Below are 19,082 nucleotides of genomic sequence, written 5' to 3' on the forward strand. Positions count from 1 at the left end.
AAAGTAATACATAACTTTCTTATATAGACCAGATATCAGTAAATTGATAGCCGGTCCCTTGGTTAACTGAATTATAATTTTTTGCCCGTACTTTAATACCCATCTCTAATTTCAAAGTTTTTTTAATTTTTGATACTTGACGGGTGTATAACCTTATTATTCAATACATATACGATTACAAATAACTGTATATATAGAGATATTAACTGTGTGCAGAGACTATATAACTATGTGTAGGAAAGAATTAGCATGAATGTATATGATATAAATATGTGCAAATTCTATACAAGTATGTGCAGAACTATTAATTAAATAACAATGGTCAAAAAAAATATGTGTTAAAGTGTACTTTGTGTGGCTAGAAGGACGCGTGTCTAACGTCTAAATGAATTACAAATTTTTGTTTCAAGAAGCCCCTCTTACAAATATTTAGTCCATTTTGGCCCAAAAAATTAAAAATCTCATCACGCATCGGTGACTTTACCGCTTGGAAAGGCTCTTCATGTCAACCGATTGTATCATGTCACCATCCGGTGAATATAGATGGCATCCCATTTATTTTTCCCATCTCTTTCCCTCTTCGGAGCCCGGAACCCTCTCGCCGGAGCCATGACCAAGCGGCGGCGGCTAAAACCTCCGCCGCCGCTGGCGGCCTCAACACCTCCTTCTCCTCCTCCTCCGCTGGCGACACCACCAAAGCAAAACCCTAGCCCTAACCCTAATCCTAAGCCGGCAGCCTCCCGGACCAAAACGCAGCGGTCCCTCGCCCCCTCTCTCCTCCACTCCAACGCCACCTCCGCCGGATGGGAGCCCCTACATATCTCCCGCTCCGAGCTCTCCCTCCCCCTCTCCCTTCCCACTGGCCAGACCTTCCGGTGGCGGCGCACCGCTGCCGATTGCTTCACCGGCGTCGTTGGGCCCCACCTCCTCTCCCTCAAGCATCTCGAAGGTGACCCCGCCGGCCACGTCGCCTTCCTCCTCCACGGCCCCTCCTCCGCCTCCGCCGCTGCGCTCTCCGCCCTAGGGGACTACCTCAATCTCGGCGTCTCCCTCGCCGACCTCTGGCAAGGCTTCGCCCAGGCCGACCCCCGCTTCGCCGAGCTTGCCCAGCGGTTCGGCGGTGGCGCCCGCGTCCTTCGGCAGGACCCGGTGGAGTGCGTCTTCCAGTTCCTCTGTTCCTCAAATAACAACATTGGGAGGATCGAGAGGATGGTCGGCATGCTTTCATCGTTCGGGGAGTATCTCGGGACTGTCGGTGGGTTCGACTTCCATGAGTTCCCGTCGCTGGACAGGCTGTCCCTCGTCTCGGAAAAGGAGCTCCGGGAGGCTGGCTTTGGTTACAGGTGTGTTTTCTTTCACTTCCTCACTTTAATCCTTAATTGCGGTAACTAATTGGAAATTTATAGTTTTTGGAAGAAAAACGAAGCACATTAGCTTCAGAAATTTGAAGAACGGATGGAGGAAAGAGTCTACGGACTAACGATCTTATTCTGATCGATGATAGAATGGTTGCTGGCTACTATTATCTACAGGAGGGTGAATAATCTGGTACCTTAATGAAATTGAGATTTCACCTAATATAACTGAGTTTCCTGCTAGGGGAAACTTAACTTGCTTCTTGTCACATCTGCCTGGAACATTAACATCACAAGATGCCATATATGCCTATAAATTTCCCATATAACACCTCTTCTTCCCAAGCAAGTTAAGAACTTGTTACTCAAATCATGCAACTACACGACTGGTTTAGGATGCAAGGAAAATTTGATGGATGTTTCATCTATGACCAGTAATTAATTAATATCTAAGTTAAACTAAGTAATTCTTTGTCAAAACTATCTTGAAAAATTCTCCGTTGTTGATCTCCACTCATCAGATGAATTCTGTCTGTCGGGTGCTAAGGTGGGCTGAAGTTATGCTTTCTCATCTTGTTCTTAAGCTTTTCACTTAAAGTTTTTTTTCTGTTTTTGTATACTTCAACCTATGGTTGATGCACTTCTTCTGATGGTTATCTGGAGAGACTTGAGAGGAGTGTTTTACTAAAGAGGAGGGTAGACTTATATAAAAAGGAACTAAGCATGAGTATCTCTCTTCTCAAAATATGATCTTCATAAATAAATACTACAGCTATGGAAAAAGAAGATTTAGTCCAAAGTTTGCCATACCGAACGTACCATAACGTATTGTACCGAACATACCGTACCGTACCATATTGTACCAGATGTACCATACCTACCGGCACCGAACTAGTATGCAGTTTTGTACCACACCGACATTCGATATGCCTTGTCGTCTCGTACCGTACCATATACCAATATTATAATAGGATGGTACCGGTACGAGGTTCAGTATCGAGATGATAAATCTTGGTTAAATCTATCTTCGGTTTTCATATCATATGATATCAAAGTTACCATAATGCTCTTAGGTAATGTCTGCTGGTTTAACATTGGTGGAGCCAATGTATCGCACCTAGAAGTTTCCAATGTAGTTAGATGAAAGTATAATTTCACACACTTAATCCTCCAAATATCACATGGCAAAATGTCTTCTTCTCCTCTTAGGAATGTGAGCCTCTCTAGGAAATTATCTAAAATAAAATCCAGCTGTCTTTGCTTGAATTTCATGTCCATGTATGGAATTCTCTTGTTCATACTATATAGCAACTCATTCCACCTTTTTCTTGAAGTTGCCATCTGACCCCGAGGACCAGAGAAAGGTCCTTGTTATTGGAAATCTTGTGAATGAATTATGAAATATTACAGTTTGTGGACACTACAACTCATAGGATGGCAAGTAATGATAGACTTTTGTTATTCTGTTAAAATAAGAATTTCGATCAGTTCTTGATTTTTAATGTTTTTGCAAATATTTCTTTTGTTAGGCTATGCATTGATGAGCTTATCTTACCTCAGCTAAGTTTAGCATTCTAATGAGGGAATGTTAAGGGGCTGTTATGCATATTAGGGTGAGTCATTGAGAGCAAACTATCAAACTATCACTACTAGGAGTTGGTCCAATCTAAAGATAATTCTACTACTTTCCCAGACTTCATTAGTTTTTCTGCTTCAGGTCAAATCTGCCATTTGTATATATGTTTTTAAATTTTTTTTACTATATTTTGTACTAGTTGATGGTTTAATTCTTCTTATATCAGGGCAAAGTACGTTGTTGGTACAGTTAAGGCTTTGCAAGCGAAGCCTGGTGGAGGTGCTGAATGGCTCGCTTCTCTTCGTGGCTTGGAGCTTCATGAGGTGGTGGATGCCCTTTGCACTTTGCCTGGAGTTGGACCAAAGGTTGCTGCCTGTATTGCTCTTTTTTCCCTCGACCAGCACCATGCCGTCCCTGTTGATACTCATGTGTGGCAGGTAAGGGTTCTCTGCTTTCACATTCTTGCTTAAACTTTTCAAAAGTAAAATTTTTTGAATATAAACAACCTATGTTCCACCATTAAATCTCTTTGATCTGGAATAGGTGCTGAACCTCAGCATTTAGTTCAGCTCTCAGCTCAGCATAGCATAAGCTAGATGATCAGCGGTATTTTTAAAAGGCTATTGTAGTATGCAGGCAATCAAGAGGCTGCATAGTGCATATGCAGTTACTTTTTTTAAAAGTATAATATATTATATATGATAATGAGAATAATAGTTATTAGTAATTTTTCTGGGTGGATAAATAATAATATTAATAATAATAATAACTAAATTGGTGCTTATTGCTTAGTACCTAATATCTAATAACAATTATAACATGATAACTTTTTGACATTATTAAGACCTATATTACGCCCATCTGAAACCTGCTTTAAATCTAGCTATTATCTTAAACCTACTTCACCAGCATAGGCCCGCATAAGAGTTGGCTATTTATGTGGCTCTAAAATGCTAAGCAAACTCACATATGCTGTGGTATGGTAGTCAGTACACTGTATGTACGCCACAAAAAGCTAAGTGGGTCACCTTTTTTTTGGTCCACATGCGGTATGAGTGTATGACCATCTGTAGCAACTGCATATAGATAATGCAGAGTGGTTGATGGATGGCATATACTATGCAGGCTCATATATGGTCCTGCATAAGAGTTGGCTGTATATGTGGCTCTAGAATGCTAAGTAAGCTCGCATATGTTGTCCTATAGTACTAAGTACACTGTATATATGCCCCAAAATGCTAAGTGTATCACCTTTTTTCGGTCCACATGCAGTATGACCATCTATCGCAACTGCATATAGATGATGCAGTGCAGTTAATGGACAGCATATACATATGCAGGCTCGTATGCAGCTATATGCACTGCATTTGAAAACACTGATGATTGGTCCTATGAGTGTTGTGCTGTAGGGATTCGATCACAAAGTAATCTTGATTGATCTTATAATAAATATGACCTATAAATCGAGTTTCTTGTCAACTGAATATTGGTGTATATAATGTTTGAATCAAATTAACATGGGCTGTGGTGAACCAGGATATTGATGCAGTTCTTTTATTCCAAGAATCAAACAGATAGTTAGATTCCCTGTGCACATTCTAATTGTAAAAATAGTTGGGTGTCTTTGTTCTTTTGCCATAGAAAAATAGAAATGAAATCAGATTCCTACAAGCATTTTAAAGCCAGTTGTCTTTTAGCTGCTCGTGCATTCAGGTTTTCTCAGGTTCCATGTGATACATCAGACATGCTATTGCAGTAGCTTGTCTATACATAAATATAAATTATTGTTGTATTTCTAGTGTACAATCGGCACCATTCAACGTGCATGTCTTTTGTCTTCATAAATTCCGTTGTATTTTTTATTCATATGATAATCTGCCATTATATGCTCTGCTTGTCTTGGAAATAAATTTAGCGTGTTGCAGCCATGTTTTTCAGTTAATTAAAGCATGCATTGCATCTATTGAAAACTAAATTTATTTTGTTAGCTCCATGGCAGTCACGTAGTGATGCACTTCGTATAAGTGATTTGTAGCCTGACATCAGGAATGCTTATTATTGCTGCTTATGTTTAGATTGCAGTGCAATATCTCATGCCAGAGCTTGCAGGCATGAGCCTGACACCGAAGCTTTGCAATCGTGTGGCTGAGGCATTTGTGGCCAGATTTGGTAAATATGCTGGTTGGGCACAAAATGTACTCTTTATAGGTGAGCTATCGTCGCAGAAGGCACTTGGGGCATCAGATGTTGCCGTCAGCAGCCAGCCAAAGTCTGCTAAGAGAAAACGCAAGAAAAACAAAGTGGCTCGAGAAGTATCCTCCCAGGGTGGATAAACATGCAGGTAGGGTCATCCGCTTGCTATTATTTAGTTTCGAGCTGGTTAGATCTTTAATTTTTGTAACCCAGGAGATCTGTGTCTGAATACACAACACATTCTTGAGAGGGCAGAAGAGTTTTCCTCATGATCTAAGCATTGTTTGTGAAGCTGTGACATGACAGATTTCATTAGAATTTTGCTCCAGAATGACCCGGTTGTGCTGATAAGTTGTAATGGCATCCCCTAGGAGAAAATTTCCTTCTTCTGGCATGCTACTGATACCCGATTCAACGGGGGATCTTATTTGTCGCGTATAGCTGCTGAAAGTCTCAAAATCGTTATTCCTCAAATACCTTTCTTTTTTCCTTGCCCATTGTGTTCTGTAAGCTGGAAACCCTAACTGTCCATTTAATCTAGTGATTCTTTCCTCCCTCATCTCAGCTTTTTCAACAACGAAAAATATATTAAAATTCCTATTTGAGGGTTTTCACATGAGGTAATAGGTATGGATGGGCATAGACAGGCTACTTGCTCAATCCACTGGCAAGAGGTCCTGACACCGAATTTATGTGCTTGCTGTGGCTGCATTCAACTGCATAATATGGCTCAGATATCCAGTGTGTCATCTTCTTCCGCTTGCCCGAGAAAGAAGGTATCCCCTCTACTTGGTGTTCATGGCTATCGGTGATTGGTGTGGTGCATGAAGGTCATGCACGGGGAGCGAGAAAGGGAGCGGTGCGGCGAAGCGTTTTTATTTTCAAATTGTGCCTACGTGAGGAAAGAACGCCATGGAGCATGGTTTTTCATTATCTATGTACAGCCAGCTTGACCAGATTGGCCACATTTTTAACTTGTAGATCTTTTCGTCGTACTGCCAAATAGCATTTGACTCATAGCGCTCCATCGTCCCCAAGAGGGCACGATTTGGATTTTTTTTTTTTTTCCAAGAGCAATGGCATCATGGCTATTTCTGAGAGGAAAACATGACAGCAAAATCAAGACCAGGCTCAAACTCTTAGACATTGCATGTTCCAAGGGAGAGGAAAGGCAAAAAAAAAAAAAAAAACTTGTAATATTTCAAAAATCACAGCAAGAAATGAGACAACTTCACCATGCCAAGGCACTAACATAATCCATACAGCTCACAATTGGAATCCCCAGCACCCCAAAACCACCTGCTTTAACCAATATTTGAATTATTTCCTGATGGGGATCTCAACAAAGGATGATGATTAGAAGTGTTTGCCATAGCAGAACTGAACATAACATTTGGAGGAGATGGGTGGATTGCTGAGGGAGATAAGCGGGGTCCAAAAACAAACCGTTGTGGTCGTTGCATAAATGACATCTGAGGATGCCCTGGCAGATTGTTGCCAAAAGCAGGTGAGATGTTTGCCTGCCCAACTGAGGCTGATATGGTTGGTTGTCTTGTGTCCGCATTCATAGCAGCAGCCGCTGCTGTTGGCCCTGCTGCAGCTGATTGAGTAGTTGTTGCTGCTGGTGCAAACTGGGTTGACATCATCCGTACACGCTCAGTTAAAAGCCTCTGTCTTGCCCTCTCCACCTGCTCACATTCCTTCAGCAGACTGGTTTCCACCTCTGCGAACTGTTTCAGCTTCAATTCCAACCTCTTTAACTGCATAAAAGGTATTTAATGTGAGACACATCAGTTTGAAAATATCATGGCAACACCAAAAACTTGGACTCATCCAAAGACAACCAATCCTATGGCAGAACTTCGACATGCCTTAAATAAGAAATGGTGATCAAATCTACAATGATCCATAGCGATGCCAGATTGGAGACTAACAATTACAACTTAAACTGTGGAGAGCGCGCAGGGTGGGGTGGGGGGGGGGGGGGGGGGGTTATGAGCTTGAATGGCCAAGAATCTAATAACAAAATAAAGTCCCGTAAGAACTCATCAGGAACATTGAGAAAAAGATGATCAGTTTTTCTGAGAGTGGAGAAAAGATAATCAGCTGTCATCAATCAATTGCAAGTAGAAAATTATTAGATCTATTTCCAGCCACAGCTTCCTTCAAAATATTAGTTTAAAGTATCTCATAAGATTTCAGCTCATCTCTGGCAGATATTAGCTGAAACGTTAATAAACCCTAGCATATATCTCGAAGAAATTTAATAAATGACACCATAATTACCAAAGATAGCACACCACATAGTAAACAACATTGGCTTGAACACAGACCTGGTGATTTATGATAGTGGCAGCCAGTCTCTGAATTTCACGCTCCTCTTGATCACCAAATAGTTTTGCCTTCATCGCTGCTGCAGACAGACCACTCTTGGCAGCTAGTTTTACATGTTCAGAAGAAAGAGGAGAAGCAGCATTTTTTTTAGCATATGGCACCTGATCTTCAGGAGATTCATCTGGATTGATAAATGGAACGTTTAAGAAAAACAGTACTAAATTGTGAAAAGGAATCAATAATTTACCCTTTTGGTGACCCAAGTTTGCATGTGCTCCATAAGCACCGAGTTCAGAATGCATGCTCTCAGAACTCAACCTTCAAATGTGAAGCAGAAGTCTGATATTATTTGTTTGCAACTCAAGTGGATGGAAGTTTGTATTACAGAAATCAACAAATAAAGTTAGGTCAATACAGACACATAGCATTGGCAAGACTCTGCAGCCAAGATAATTCTTAAGCCCAAGAGTCAGCAAGTTAAACATGAATGCTATATCAAAGAAAGATTATATGGAAATAGTTATTCATCATGTACCTATCCCATCACTAGTAAAAGCTCAATATTCTAACCTGTGGTCCTCTTCAGTCAAGACAGATAATGCTGCACCAGCACAGGCTGCAGCAACTCTTGGTCCAATTGCAGAAGTCAAAAATGCAACCTAGAAACTTCTCCGAACAGTTAGACACAGCAAAATAATTAAATGACACGAGGACCTGATACTTGAGTAAAAAGCCAAAAGAACTATAAGCATAACCACAATCATAATCCTTGAAGATCAATTGAGCAATATGCATATCTAGTTCTGAACTATTTGAGATGTGCTATGAATTCTTACTCGCCAAAAAAGTTTCTAACCTCAGGTTAAGCTACTAGAACCAATCCAACAGGATTAGTTAAAGATATTAAGAAGCACAGAATCCCAAAAGGTGCAAACTGTGAGAGACTATTTAGTAAAAAGCAGTGTGTTAACTGTTACGCTTACTGGTCCATGTGCCCATATAACTCCACCCTAGTGCACAGCAAATCAGCAGCCACAATGAACCTTCAATAAAATTATTGTTTATACTACAGGAAGCTCTCTAACAGAAGACCAACATATTTGGTTCTACATCAATGGAAAACTCGAAGAGCACTGGATTAGGACATGCAACATTGGTAGCAGCTAAACCATCCAGAATACACTTGTTGCCAACGATGATCATTGATATATCTCAAGATTGTATCAAGTTACAATGCTCATTATCATTTTTCAAAGAAAAAAAACGTTCATAATCTGCTTTTTTTCTCTAGCACTTTTGTATATCCCAGTTAATTCAAATTACATCGTACAGCAAATCCCAGCACGTATTTGTTTATGTAGATTATTTGCTTCGGGTGGATATGTTACATCTTGTTACATACCTAGAACCATGACTGGGTATAATTAACTCCTATTGATTAAACATTTGGGTGATATGTCAGTCATTTACAGTCGTATAAGGAGAGCAGGTTAAGAGGCAATAAAGAATTTCTTTGATTCCTTGATTTTAGATGCTCTTGACAGGATTGCTTTTTTTTTCCTTATTTAAGCCTATGAAATGATTGGCACAGTCTGTATTGCAGGAAACACATGTTCTTTAAGATGTGGATATTGCTGTGTGGGATGCATCCACTGTCCATGCATATATAAACATGTAGCTTTGCCTGTATGGGTGTGAATTGTGGAAGAATATAACCATCAATCTAGACTAAGTGCCCATTGCGCTCCCATTGCCCCATGAACAGCAAGTGCACTATTGGAATTTAAAGCAGCAATCTAATTCCGAACCAATTTGTGTTTTTAAGATAAGCAGAAGAGATTTAACTATAAACCTATTATCATCATAAACCATAGTAAAAGCCCTTAAATCAAGCATGCTAGTCAGATTTGTGTATTAGCTTCATTTGAAAGAAGTGAAAGTAAATCCATGCAGATTGATGGAGCTACTTACCAGCGACACAACTGGATTTGCAGAATCACCAAATGGAATCTGGTCTCCTGAATTTAATTCTTGAAGGGCAAAAGAATAAGGAAGACACCCAAAACAGGAAAATTAAAGAACAACAATATAAAAAAGCAGCACAGAAAAACAAATGCCGATGTTATTGAAGGGCCACAGACAGTGTAGAACTACCTGTGGTGTCACAATTAGAATCTGAACATGGCAATCCAGGCTCATGCCTTTTCGAGGAATCAGATGCAACAGCCATGTGTGGTAGTTCAATATTTTTTAGTAGATGATCCTCCATTGGAAGACGAACAAAATGAAGAATACATTGTGCTTTTGACTTGGTGCGCACATGCTCTGCAATTTCATTCCAGTTATCATTATATTTCTCCAAGGCCTCTAGCAGCAGCAAAGTCTCCTGATCAGTCCATCTATCCCCATCAAGATCAGGTGTATCTTTCTTGGAGTCCACTCTCAGAAAATCTAAACTTGAGTGACCAGTAACAAATTTTGCATCATGGAAGCAGTCTGAGCAAAGGATTACATCAGCCTGTTCAAAGAATTACAATCAATAACGAAAACTACTTATGAAGTACAAAAATTTGATGACCGCGATGATGCATGAATATACCCGTTTTACATCACAATGGAGGTATGTAGCATTGCTGGTTAAATCCTTCAAAATGTCAAGAAAAGAAGCTAATATTATGAAAATTATGTAATTAGCCCAGGTTACAAAACATGTAGTAGTATGATGCTTCAAGAATTTAATGGACCATTTTAATACAAGATTACATGCATACAAGTTACCATGAATTACATCATAAAACCAGGTAGGCAGCAAAGACAAGAAGCTGGCTTTTTTTTTGTGCTGATTAGAAGAAGGCATTGTCACAAGCACAAGAAACTTCAGATTTTCATGACAAACCATTCTTTTTCTGATACAAGTCCATCAAAACTATCGTCTATAAAACTAGTTAGGCATTTGCAGAGTTCAGATATCTAAGCATAAATCCAGGAATCTTTTTGGCAGCTATCTTTCTTGAATAGGTATATTTTATAGGAGCAACAAATGTAACATCACAGAAGTTCCAATCTCCTTGAGGAGCATTTTTCTAAGAATGTGATTCTTTGACAGTCAACAGCGCCATTTTACATTGAAGTTTAGTTAATTTTGTTGTTCCCAACAAACACAGTTACACAGAAGTAGGTGCTGATATAATCACCACCATCATCCTCCAAACCCAATACCATCAAAATGTGCTTGGACATGGAAGAAATTTCTAAGTCAACAAGCCTTCATGGAAGGATCAAGCAGGTTATTATGAACAGTCATCAATCCAGAACCACCTCTATACAAATTAATGCCTAGTTTGCCATGAAGGCAACCTTGGTCAATAGAGTAGCCACCCATGAAAGCCAACAAACCAGTTACTGCATAGGTAAACATATTTCATTATTCATAGCTGAAGCTCATGCAATCCTAAAGCAACCCTCCAATATTCCCATAGAAACGGAAAAATTCTGTACCAAATACACCTTCTATGACTTGATGCAGGGTTCACCGCCAACAAAACTTTAAGCTATTTACCAGCCTCCCATAAAACTACAAAGATTTGTTGCTGCATAGGTAAAGCTACCTTATTATTCACAGACTAACCCATGCAATCATAAACCAACCATCCAAAATTCCCCTAGACCTGGAAACATTCTAGATGGAGAGAAGAGATGATAATGTTTAATACAAGACTGCTTAAAATGCATATCCAACAAAATAAATGATAATTAAATAAGGTAATTTAACTTAACAGATGGACTGGTGGAGGACCAAGTAAGATGACATTCACATGTGCAATGAAAATATCAGGAAGTAAGAAGAAGAGACTGAATTTGGGTCAAAGGGTTGGGAAGGGAAAGACCCTCATTATCATAGACAAAAGTATGGAAGTTGTAAAAATGCTTGCAGCAACGAGTATGTATCCCTTGGTGGGAAGAACTATCGAAGCAAAATTATAAAACATTGGACTTTGAACAAGGCTTGACGGGTATAGTTATGGTTACTGTTAATTTGAAAGTACTTCAACTTAGTAACACAAATTACAAAGAAGATGGTGAAGGCATTGATCTTGGGAAAAGAGACTTTGCAGCTAGACCTTAAAAAAAGCTGGAAGAAATGTTAGCAGGAGGGTAGCATGACTCTTGGAGTTGGGATATTGAGCAACCTCCATGCTAGTGTTTTTGATTGAACAAGCTAAGGTTCCACCTCAGTTTACCATTAATTACCCAACTGATGATGTAAATTATCCTTTTTTCCCTATTAATTATGCATTTTCAAAGGTAGAATGACATAAATTTTATACTCACAGCTAGTACTTGCCGGTGCAATCAGATACTTAAACCTTATTTAAAACATTACGGCTTTTGAAATGAATTGTAGCTCCACCTTCTCCCATATCTTTAACTGACAGTTGCTCCGAGGGTTAGGAAATCCAAAAGACTATAATTAAAATTTGTCAATTTACTATCTTTTTACTTTTCTCTCGAACCTTTTGGCATGAGGGGATTTCGTATATGACGCATTGTTCATCACTTTGGCTTTTTCAGGGTCGGTTTAAATATACTTCTATACTATATATTGTATTCTTTATTTATTATTCAGATGTCATTCTGTATATATTTTAATAATTGTAGATATAAACTTCATGAGAAAATAGTCTTAAAAATCCTATTGCAGTGTTGCCCTTGATTGAATGGCCTTCTAAGATGCTTTAATAGCTTCTGTCTAGATGATAAAGAATTAGAAAAAAAAGGCTCAGTATAACACATCAAGGGATAAAGAAGAGACAGTAGAAGGAAAAGTTGTTCAGATATTTGACTTGACAATTTTTTCCTCAGCATTATTTAATTAGGGCATCCATCAGGGACTGGTATAAGGACGAAAATAGCTCTCTGGCTCAGCCATTTATGAAAAGTATGCACATGATTAATAGTAAGGCAAAATTGAGCCTAGTAACAGGTCCTATACACACACATAACCCAGACACTTTGAATATAAAAAGTTCAACAGTTATAATTATTTAAATCACTAATAAAATGCCTTGGAACATTCAAGACCTTCAGTTCTCTCGCACAATTGTATCCATGGCACCTCTATAATCATTACCATGGTAGAGACGAAGGTATGGTTACTAAATGCATCAGTTATACTTGAACAGATATGTCCATACTAGAGTGGATAAAGCAACAGAATAGAATTAGCATAAAAATTGCTCAGAGTAAACAGCCTATCACTTGCCAAGATTTGTAAACAAATCGATAGAATATTGGAGTGAAGTCCTGATAATTATTTGGCTGCACAAAAAAAAGACTTAAGTATAACACATCAAGGGATAAAGAAGAGACAGTAGAAAGAAGGAAAAGATATTCACATGTTTGACTTAACAATTTTTCCTCTATATTATTTAATTAGAGCATCCACCAGGGACTGGTATAAAGACCAAACTAGCTCTCTGGATCAGCCAGTTATGAAAGACATCCAGTACTCTTGCACAATTGTATCCATGGTACCTCTATAATCAATAACATGGCAGAGACAAAGGTATAGTTACTAAATGCATCAGTTATACTTGAGCAGATATATCCATACTAGCATGGATAAAGAAACATAATTGAATTAGCATAAAAATTGTTTAGAGTAAGCAGCCTACCACTTGCCAAGATTTGTAAACAATTAAATAGAATATTGGAGTGAAGTCCTGATACAAATTTGGCTGGATGAAATTAAGTCCGATTGAAGGTATACCAAATAATGATGTATCCGAAGAAACTAAATTCATCCGTAGGTAAAACATTCTTAAAAGAAAGACATGAAGAAGAATGATTTATATAAAGCATGATCATCTAAAAATTGCTGATTACTCAAGTGCTGTTAGGGGAAGGTCACCAACTGAGAGAAGATCTACAATTTAGTGTTGCATTGATGCTGAGGAAATCTCTTGTTTCTTGGTTAAGTAAAACAGCAAATTGTCAAAGCATGATCAAGTGAGATCAAGTGATGAAACCAAGTATAAAGAAATGGTCCACATTGCATGTAAGCCATTAAAGGTTAGAAATCTATTATAAGAATTAGGTTTCACTATGAACTAGACTATAACCAAGACGCAATATTTATTGCTAGTAGTCTACCATTTTGTTGAAAGGACTGAGTACATCAAAATTTTTACTATCATTTAAAGCAAGCAACTATGAACAAGGGTATTATGACACCATACGTGAAGGCAGGAAATAAGGTGATCATCTCACAAAAGTTTTTAGGCATCATAGATTCCAGATCATATGCTTGGAGACTTGATTAATTGCATAGGTCCATTAATAATCTCGACATGGATACTTCAAAAAAGTATTTTGGTCTGAAAACCCATTATTAGAAGGAGATATGTGTGTGTGATTCATAACGGGCTTCACTAACAAGGAAATTTGGTCTCTGCACCAGCTGCTATAGCATGCCCTAATTCTGTAAGTGAGGAGAAGGGTGGCTAGATCTGACAATCAGACAGTTGCAACTTCTTTCTTCCATCTATTCCTTCTCTTTTCCTACTTTTGATTCTTTATTTCTTTTATCAAGAGATAAAGTTAAAAAGAATTTCTACAGCAGATTGACTAAGGGTGATGTAGCCTATGAGAAATTTGGAGGCTCAACATGACCAATCCAGCTTTCACTTTAGCTCAGATCTGAGTTCTGATCTGAACTATATTGAGTTTGCAGCCACCTACTCAGCAAGTAATGTAAATTCAGTCTTGAACCTGCTAATGTTCTTCCTGATTTAAAAAAAAAAAAGATCACTGCATCAGTTCACTATAGATCTGATTCTTAGGTCGGGTAACGGAGAATCCATGTGTAGGGCTGTATAGAGTTGCAGTAGATCAAAAGATGGAACTCAAGAAAGGAGAAAGGAAGTGAAGAATGAAGTAGAATAGGAAGGAAGAGAAAAAGAAAGAGGAGAATAATTGTTTTTTAAAAAAAAGCCCTGCAGCGTACCCTTTTTTCTCAAATAAAATCTCTGAACAATTTCTTCAAAACCCCCGATACCATCCTAACTCTTTAGTTTAGGGAAAAATAAAGCCCAAACAGCCAAAATGACCACCTAATAAATAACTATATCTGGGAGCATCTTTAAGGGCCCATTTGAGTCCTTTTTGGACTCGTATACAGCAAATAATCTGCCGATTTATCTCTCTATTGATAGATATGATGAGACACCTAATAGCTGATAAATATAAGTCTAAGTACAACACCAGAAAGATCCTATATAAACAACCCAAAAAACTACCATCAGAATATCATGAAAATAGAAAATAAAAGCTTTAAAACTATAAAATCTAGATATATCCAAACAGATAGATTTAGTTCGATATACTTGCGTCCTAGTAAATCCTCTACACCATGGTTACTTAACCACAATCATATGCAATATCTCCAGCTACTGCCCTTATAACATATAAGTGAATTAACCGACTATATGTTTTTTCCCAAACCGTTACATATATAAAAGCTCATCTTGAGCTTTCTATGTGAGCACCAAATTTCAAAAGAATGTATCTCAAGCTGCTGCCCTTACAAGTGAACCAATGCAATACATACGTTTTACCGACTTTCTCTTATGACGTGACATAAAAGTTCATCTTGAGCTTTCCAAGTAAGCATCAAAGACCATATACTTCAGATTAAGGTACTTGGTGAGCAATCCCACCAAAACCATTTTTCATTGATCATAATGTCATGTTGTGAGCATGGTCAATAATAATGAGCAGCATATAGATAAGGAACCTGAGGCAGATGTCTAGCAATGATTGGAAGGACAACGTTAAATGTGTGTAAGACGCTGACTTGGTGTAAACAATGTGATAATGACTTGGTGTAAACACTTTCATCGGCAACATGAGGACCAAAGAAGAATCAAAAAGTAATGAGAAATGATCTGGAAATGGTTAAGATCAATGTTACCAGGACAAGCAACATGGGTGTCAAGTGTCCATGTGTCCAGAACTATCGGATATGGAATCTTTCAAAGTATCAGACACAGGGACACGTTGATATTATATAGATGTGTCCTTAAATATGTTTAAATATATGCATATAATATATAATTGGTTGGATCAGTTGCATTACGATTTCATGGAATTCATATATCATGTGCTAAATGTAATATTAGATTTAAAAACTTCTAGGTATAGGTGCCAAAGTTGATAACATAACCATGATATCATCCTGATTCATTGACTTGAAGCATCAAGGAGAGTCATGAAGTGCTCGGATGTTCGAGTGCCCGAGTGACTGGACACGGAAAAAAACTTCGAAGGTGTCCGTTAACAATGGTTAAGATGATAAATGCAGCTCCAAAATAATAGGTAAGGCATTCACTATTCCTACATTATTGTCACTTAAAAATAGAATTTGGGTGGGGAAGGGGTGATTCACATATCAAACTGAGTGTGACAATAGATAATAATTGAAGAAATATTCCCTGTGGGCAAAAGAACTTTATCAAGTGTCATGCTATCATATTCAGGATCTTTTTTCTGAGCATCTGACCTAGTCATCAGTATTTTATGTAAAATATGGTCAAAAAATCAAGAAATAAATTAAAATTTAGAAAGAGGATAATATAAACATAATGCTCGGCAGTACAGCTTTGAACTGTGGAGTAAATCAGACCTCCTTCTGTGACTGATAGTGCAAATTGGGCAGAGGCAAAGAGCAATAATTGCATGCATGTTCCGATAGCCGCTCCCGGGTGTCCAAATCAGAAAGTCCAGAATCTGCATCCAGTGATGCAGAAGAAGAAGAAAAAGAAGAAGATGACAGCAAAGCAAAATCCTCCACTCTAAGACTACACTTTGGCCTATCAAACAACACCAGACTGTCAATGGATCTCAGAGGTCCAGTCTTTAGCTGAAGGTCCCGGGTACTTTCCTCATTTAGAAGAGAACCAGCCATTCTGAGCCCGCGATGCACAGAAGAGGTGGCAAGGTAATTAATGATCCCCCGGTGATCCAGGAACCTCACAATCCGGCTCAGATCATAAATCTCTTTGTTGGCAACAAGCCCTAGGCAATCAACAAAAGATAGCCTCTTTCCGGGATTCTCCCAGTACTGGAACACTATCTTGTTCCGGAGCGTCATGTACCTCTCCGGCGTGTGGTCACTCGACTTCCCCGAGAAGAAGTGCGGTACCACCTGCCTCTCCAGCCGGTGCACCGTCATTGGCGAGAACCAGTCTGTACACCTCGAAGAAATCAACTTGAAGCAGGCAATCAAAGGTTTTGAATGAAAGAAGAGAGGAAGAATGAGCAAAGAGGAGGTACGGACCAGCATGCATGGGGAGGACCATGTTGTGCTCCCTCCCGAACCCCTTTACGACGCCCTTCCCTTCCATGAGCGGCGGAGGAGTGCAGACATAGGCCGAGGGCTTGTCGAGGTCGGGCGGTTGGAGCAGCAAGGGGTTGTCCGCGAGGACGGTGGAGAGGGCCTGGAGCTGGCCGTGGGAGATGTTTTCAAGAAGGGGAGCGGCCCAAGGCCTCGAGCCCGCGGAAGCAGAGAAGGAGGAGGAGGAGAGCTCAGCAGCGACAAGGGCGAGGACGGAGGAGTGGGGGCGATTGACGAAGCGGCGGACGACGGCAGGAAAGTCAGAGATGCGTTGGCCAGCGTCGGAGACAACCTCGGCCTCACGGAGGTCGAGGACGGGGTCCGAGGGCGGATTTTTGGCCTGGGCATCATGGTTTTCATCCTCTTCGGCCGCGTCCACGGCGTGGGCCTCGTCTTCGTCGTCCTCCTCCTCCTCGCCGTTGTCGTGGGGTTTCTGGCTCTTGGGATTGCTGTATCGCTTCCTCTTACGCCATTTGAGGCGCGAATCTGCCATGGATCGGAGGGGACTGAGCTCGGAGAGGGGAGATCGGAGGATCGAAATGGAGACCTAACGAGAACTTAAGAAGAGAAGAGGAGAGGAAACGGAGGAGGAGAGGAGAGAGAAAGAGAGAGAGGAGTACCTGAGGAAGGGAGAGAGGCGGAAGCAGGGGACATGGGCGGGGAGAGGGTGAGGAAGGAGGTGGGGTTTTCCTTGGCACGGAAAAGAAGGGGGGATGGCGCACGAGGGGTGGGCGAGGGTGGAGCGCGGGGAGTCCGGGAGAACGCGGGACAACGTACCCTCGCAACCGCAAGCAGAACATTTCAGACTATGGAGTTCCAGCGGAACTACAGAGGCGAAGGTTCTCTAGGGAGCTTGAAATTTGTCGTGGGGATCACTTTCTTCAACCTATGAGCAATTTGTTATGAGATTTTTTTTTTTAATTTTTTAAAAAATAAATTTGCATAAATATCTTTTTAAAATTTATATTTATTTTTATATATTCATAAAATACTATTTTGCACAAATATCCCTAATACAACGATTCTTCTAATATCGTTAATAAAAATCATATTTATTTTAATTAAAAATAAAATAAAATTTTGAGATTATCTTTTTTTTGTCACCTTTCGCAATCATCTTATAAATATTTTTTTTTGTATATCTACCTATTAAAAATATTTTAGTTATTTTAATTTGGAACTATTAATTTTTTAACGACGTTAGATCACAGAATATATGTATATGTAAAAACAAGGTTAAAAAAAGCAAAATAGCAAACAAGTATTTATGAGAATAAATATATAAATATCAATTTTGAAAAAATATTTATTTAATATTTAAAAGGATATTCATGCAAAAAAAAACTCTATTTTTTTTTATGGAAATAGATTGGGCTAGGCTAGACCTCTATAAAGGAAAAAGAGTGATTACTTGGTGACCAGAGCAGAGGAGAGGGATTGGGAGAAAGGGATGAGACTGGATGATTTTGTCACATACAACAATAAATCTAGAAGATCAAATATAAATCTAGAAGATTTTGTCCCTCCACCCTCACTTAAGCCAGCTCATCAGTATAAACATGAACATCCAAAATAATATGCATAATTTTCATGAACTACTTACACTAATTATCTTCGCAGCAGCCCCATCTGATAAGCATGATACTGCAAATATCAGAAACTCTTCATGACAAGAGTATCACAAACATCACAAAGTCTATCCAACAACCACAAACCAAAGTACCCTAAATATCAGCAATATGAAGTGGCAAAGCTGGAATGTAAGCATATCAAGCTAAATTTGTATGAATGCTCCAAAGTAAGCTTAAGAGAATGAGCAGTGAGTAGGATTGCTTTGAAGAATGCATGTCATTAATATTTGGCCAGGAGTCTATCTGTCGTCGATACCAGTCTCTTGGCTATAAAAGGAAACAAAAAACAGGCAGGCTAAATAATTCAAAGAGCAGTTTGCATTTGCTCCAAAAGAATGGCTTTTTAAGAACATCTGAGAGATCAAACCCTAGACCATACATTTTACTGTTCACATCAATCCTGATAATAATTGGTGATCCTCCCATCTTGACATAGATAAACTGATAATCCAGTGCTTCCTGGCACCGGTGACCCCTCAAGAAAGAGAATCCAAAAACCATGTTGAAACCCAAGGGCAATAAATTTTGCCTGTATTAGTAGTCATGAGCCACGTATTAATGCTCAGCCCTTTCATAGACGCCAGCCTTATCCAGAGAGC

General features: G+C 39.2%; 2 protein-coding genes across 6 annotated transcripts; one reads left to right on the forward strand and one right to left on the reverse strand.

The window, feature by feature from the left end:
* Positions 1–532: 532 nt before the first annotated feature.
* Positions 533–5,598, forward strand: OGG1 (8-oxoguanine-DNA glycosylase 1). Its single transcript, XM_039133502.3, has 3 exons — positions 533–1,343; positions 3,158–3,368; positions 5,007–5,598. The coding sequence occupies exons 1-3, from the start codon at positions 544–546 to the stop codon at positions 5,262–5,264; spliced, it is 1,269 nt and encodes a 422-aa protein (XP_038989430.2). The 5' UTR covers positions 533–543; the 3' UTR covers positions 5,265–5,598.
* Positions 5,599–6,232: 634 nt separating this feature from the next.
* On the reverse strand, positions 6,233–17,719 carry LOC103701415 (SWI/SNF complex subunit SWI3C homolog). 5 transcript variants are annotated; one of them, XM_039133499.3, is made up of 10 exons: positions 17,473–17,670; positions 16,796–17,338; positions 16,142–16,704; positions 10,058–10,102; positions 9,613–9,976; positions 9,430–9,476; positions 8,029–8,117; positions 7,706–7,776; positions 7,458–7,639; positions 6,233–6,884 (listed from the first exon to the last, which is right to left on the reverse strand). In XM_039133499.3, the coding sequence occupies exons 1-10, from the start codon at positions 17,504–17,506 to the stop codon at positions 6,429–6,431; spliced, it is 2,394 nt and encodes a 797-aa protein (XP_038989427.3). In that variant the 5' UTR covers positions 17,507–17,670; the 3' UTR covers positions 6,233–6,428. The 5 variants fall into 5 exon arrangements, with proteins under 5 accessions (XP_038989427.3, XP_038989426.3, XP_088576572.2 ...); XM_039133498.3 differs by having other exon boundaries at positions 9,430–9,488; XM_088720446.2 differs by lacking the exon at positions 10,058–10,102 and having other exon boundaries at positions 17,473–17,719.
* Between the last annotated feature and the right edge of the window lie 1,363 nt (positions 17,720–19,082).

Source organism: Phoenix dactylifera, chromosome 4 (genome assembly GCF_051530095.1).
Source record: "Phoenix dactylifera cultivar Ajwa chromosome 4, Ajwa_hap1_PhDact_Kaust_v1.1, whole genome shotgun sequence".
NCBI classification, from domain to species: Eukaryota; Viridiplantae; Streptophyta; class Magnoliopsida; order Arecales; family Arecaceae; genus Phoenix; species Phoenix dactylifera.

What these genes read in the sequence shown, in the direction of transcription:
- OGG1 (XM_039133502.3), top strand. Translation starts at nt 544, where the DNA reads ATGGCATCCCATTTATTTTTCCCATCTCTTTCCCTCTTCGGAGCCCGG. An exon ending in GAGGCTGGCTTTGGTTACAG is followed by an intron (nt 1,344 to 3,157) that starts GTGTGTTTTCTT and finishes TTCTTATATCAG; the next exon opens with GGCAAAGTACGTTGTTGGTA. An exon ending in TTGATACTCATGTGTGGCAG is followed by an intron (nt 3,369 to 5,006) that starts GTAAGGGTTCTC and finishes GCTTATGTTTAG; the next exon opens with ATTGCAGTGCAATATCTCAT.
- LOC103701415 (XM_039133498.3), bottom strand. Translation starts at nt 17,506, where the DNA reads ATGTCCCCTGCTTCCGCCTCTCTCCCTTCCTCAG. An exon ending in GGTCCTCCCCATGCATGCTG is followed by an intron (nt 16,705 to 16,795) that starts GTCCGTACCTCC and finishes CGAGGTGTACAG; the next exon opens with ACTGGTTCTCGCCAATGACG. An exon ending in CCACTATCATAAATCACCAG is followed by an intron (nt 6,885 to 7,457) that starts GTCTGTGTTCAA and finishes CCTTTTATGCAG; the next exon opens with TTAAAGAGGTTGGAATTGAA.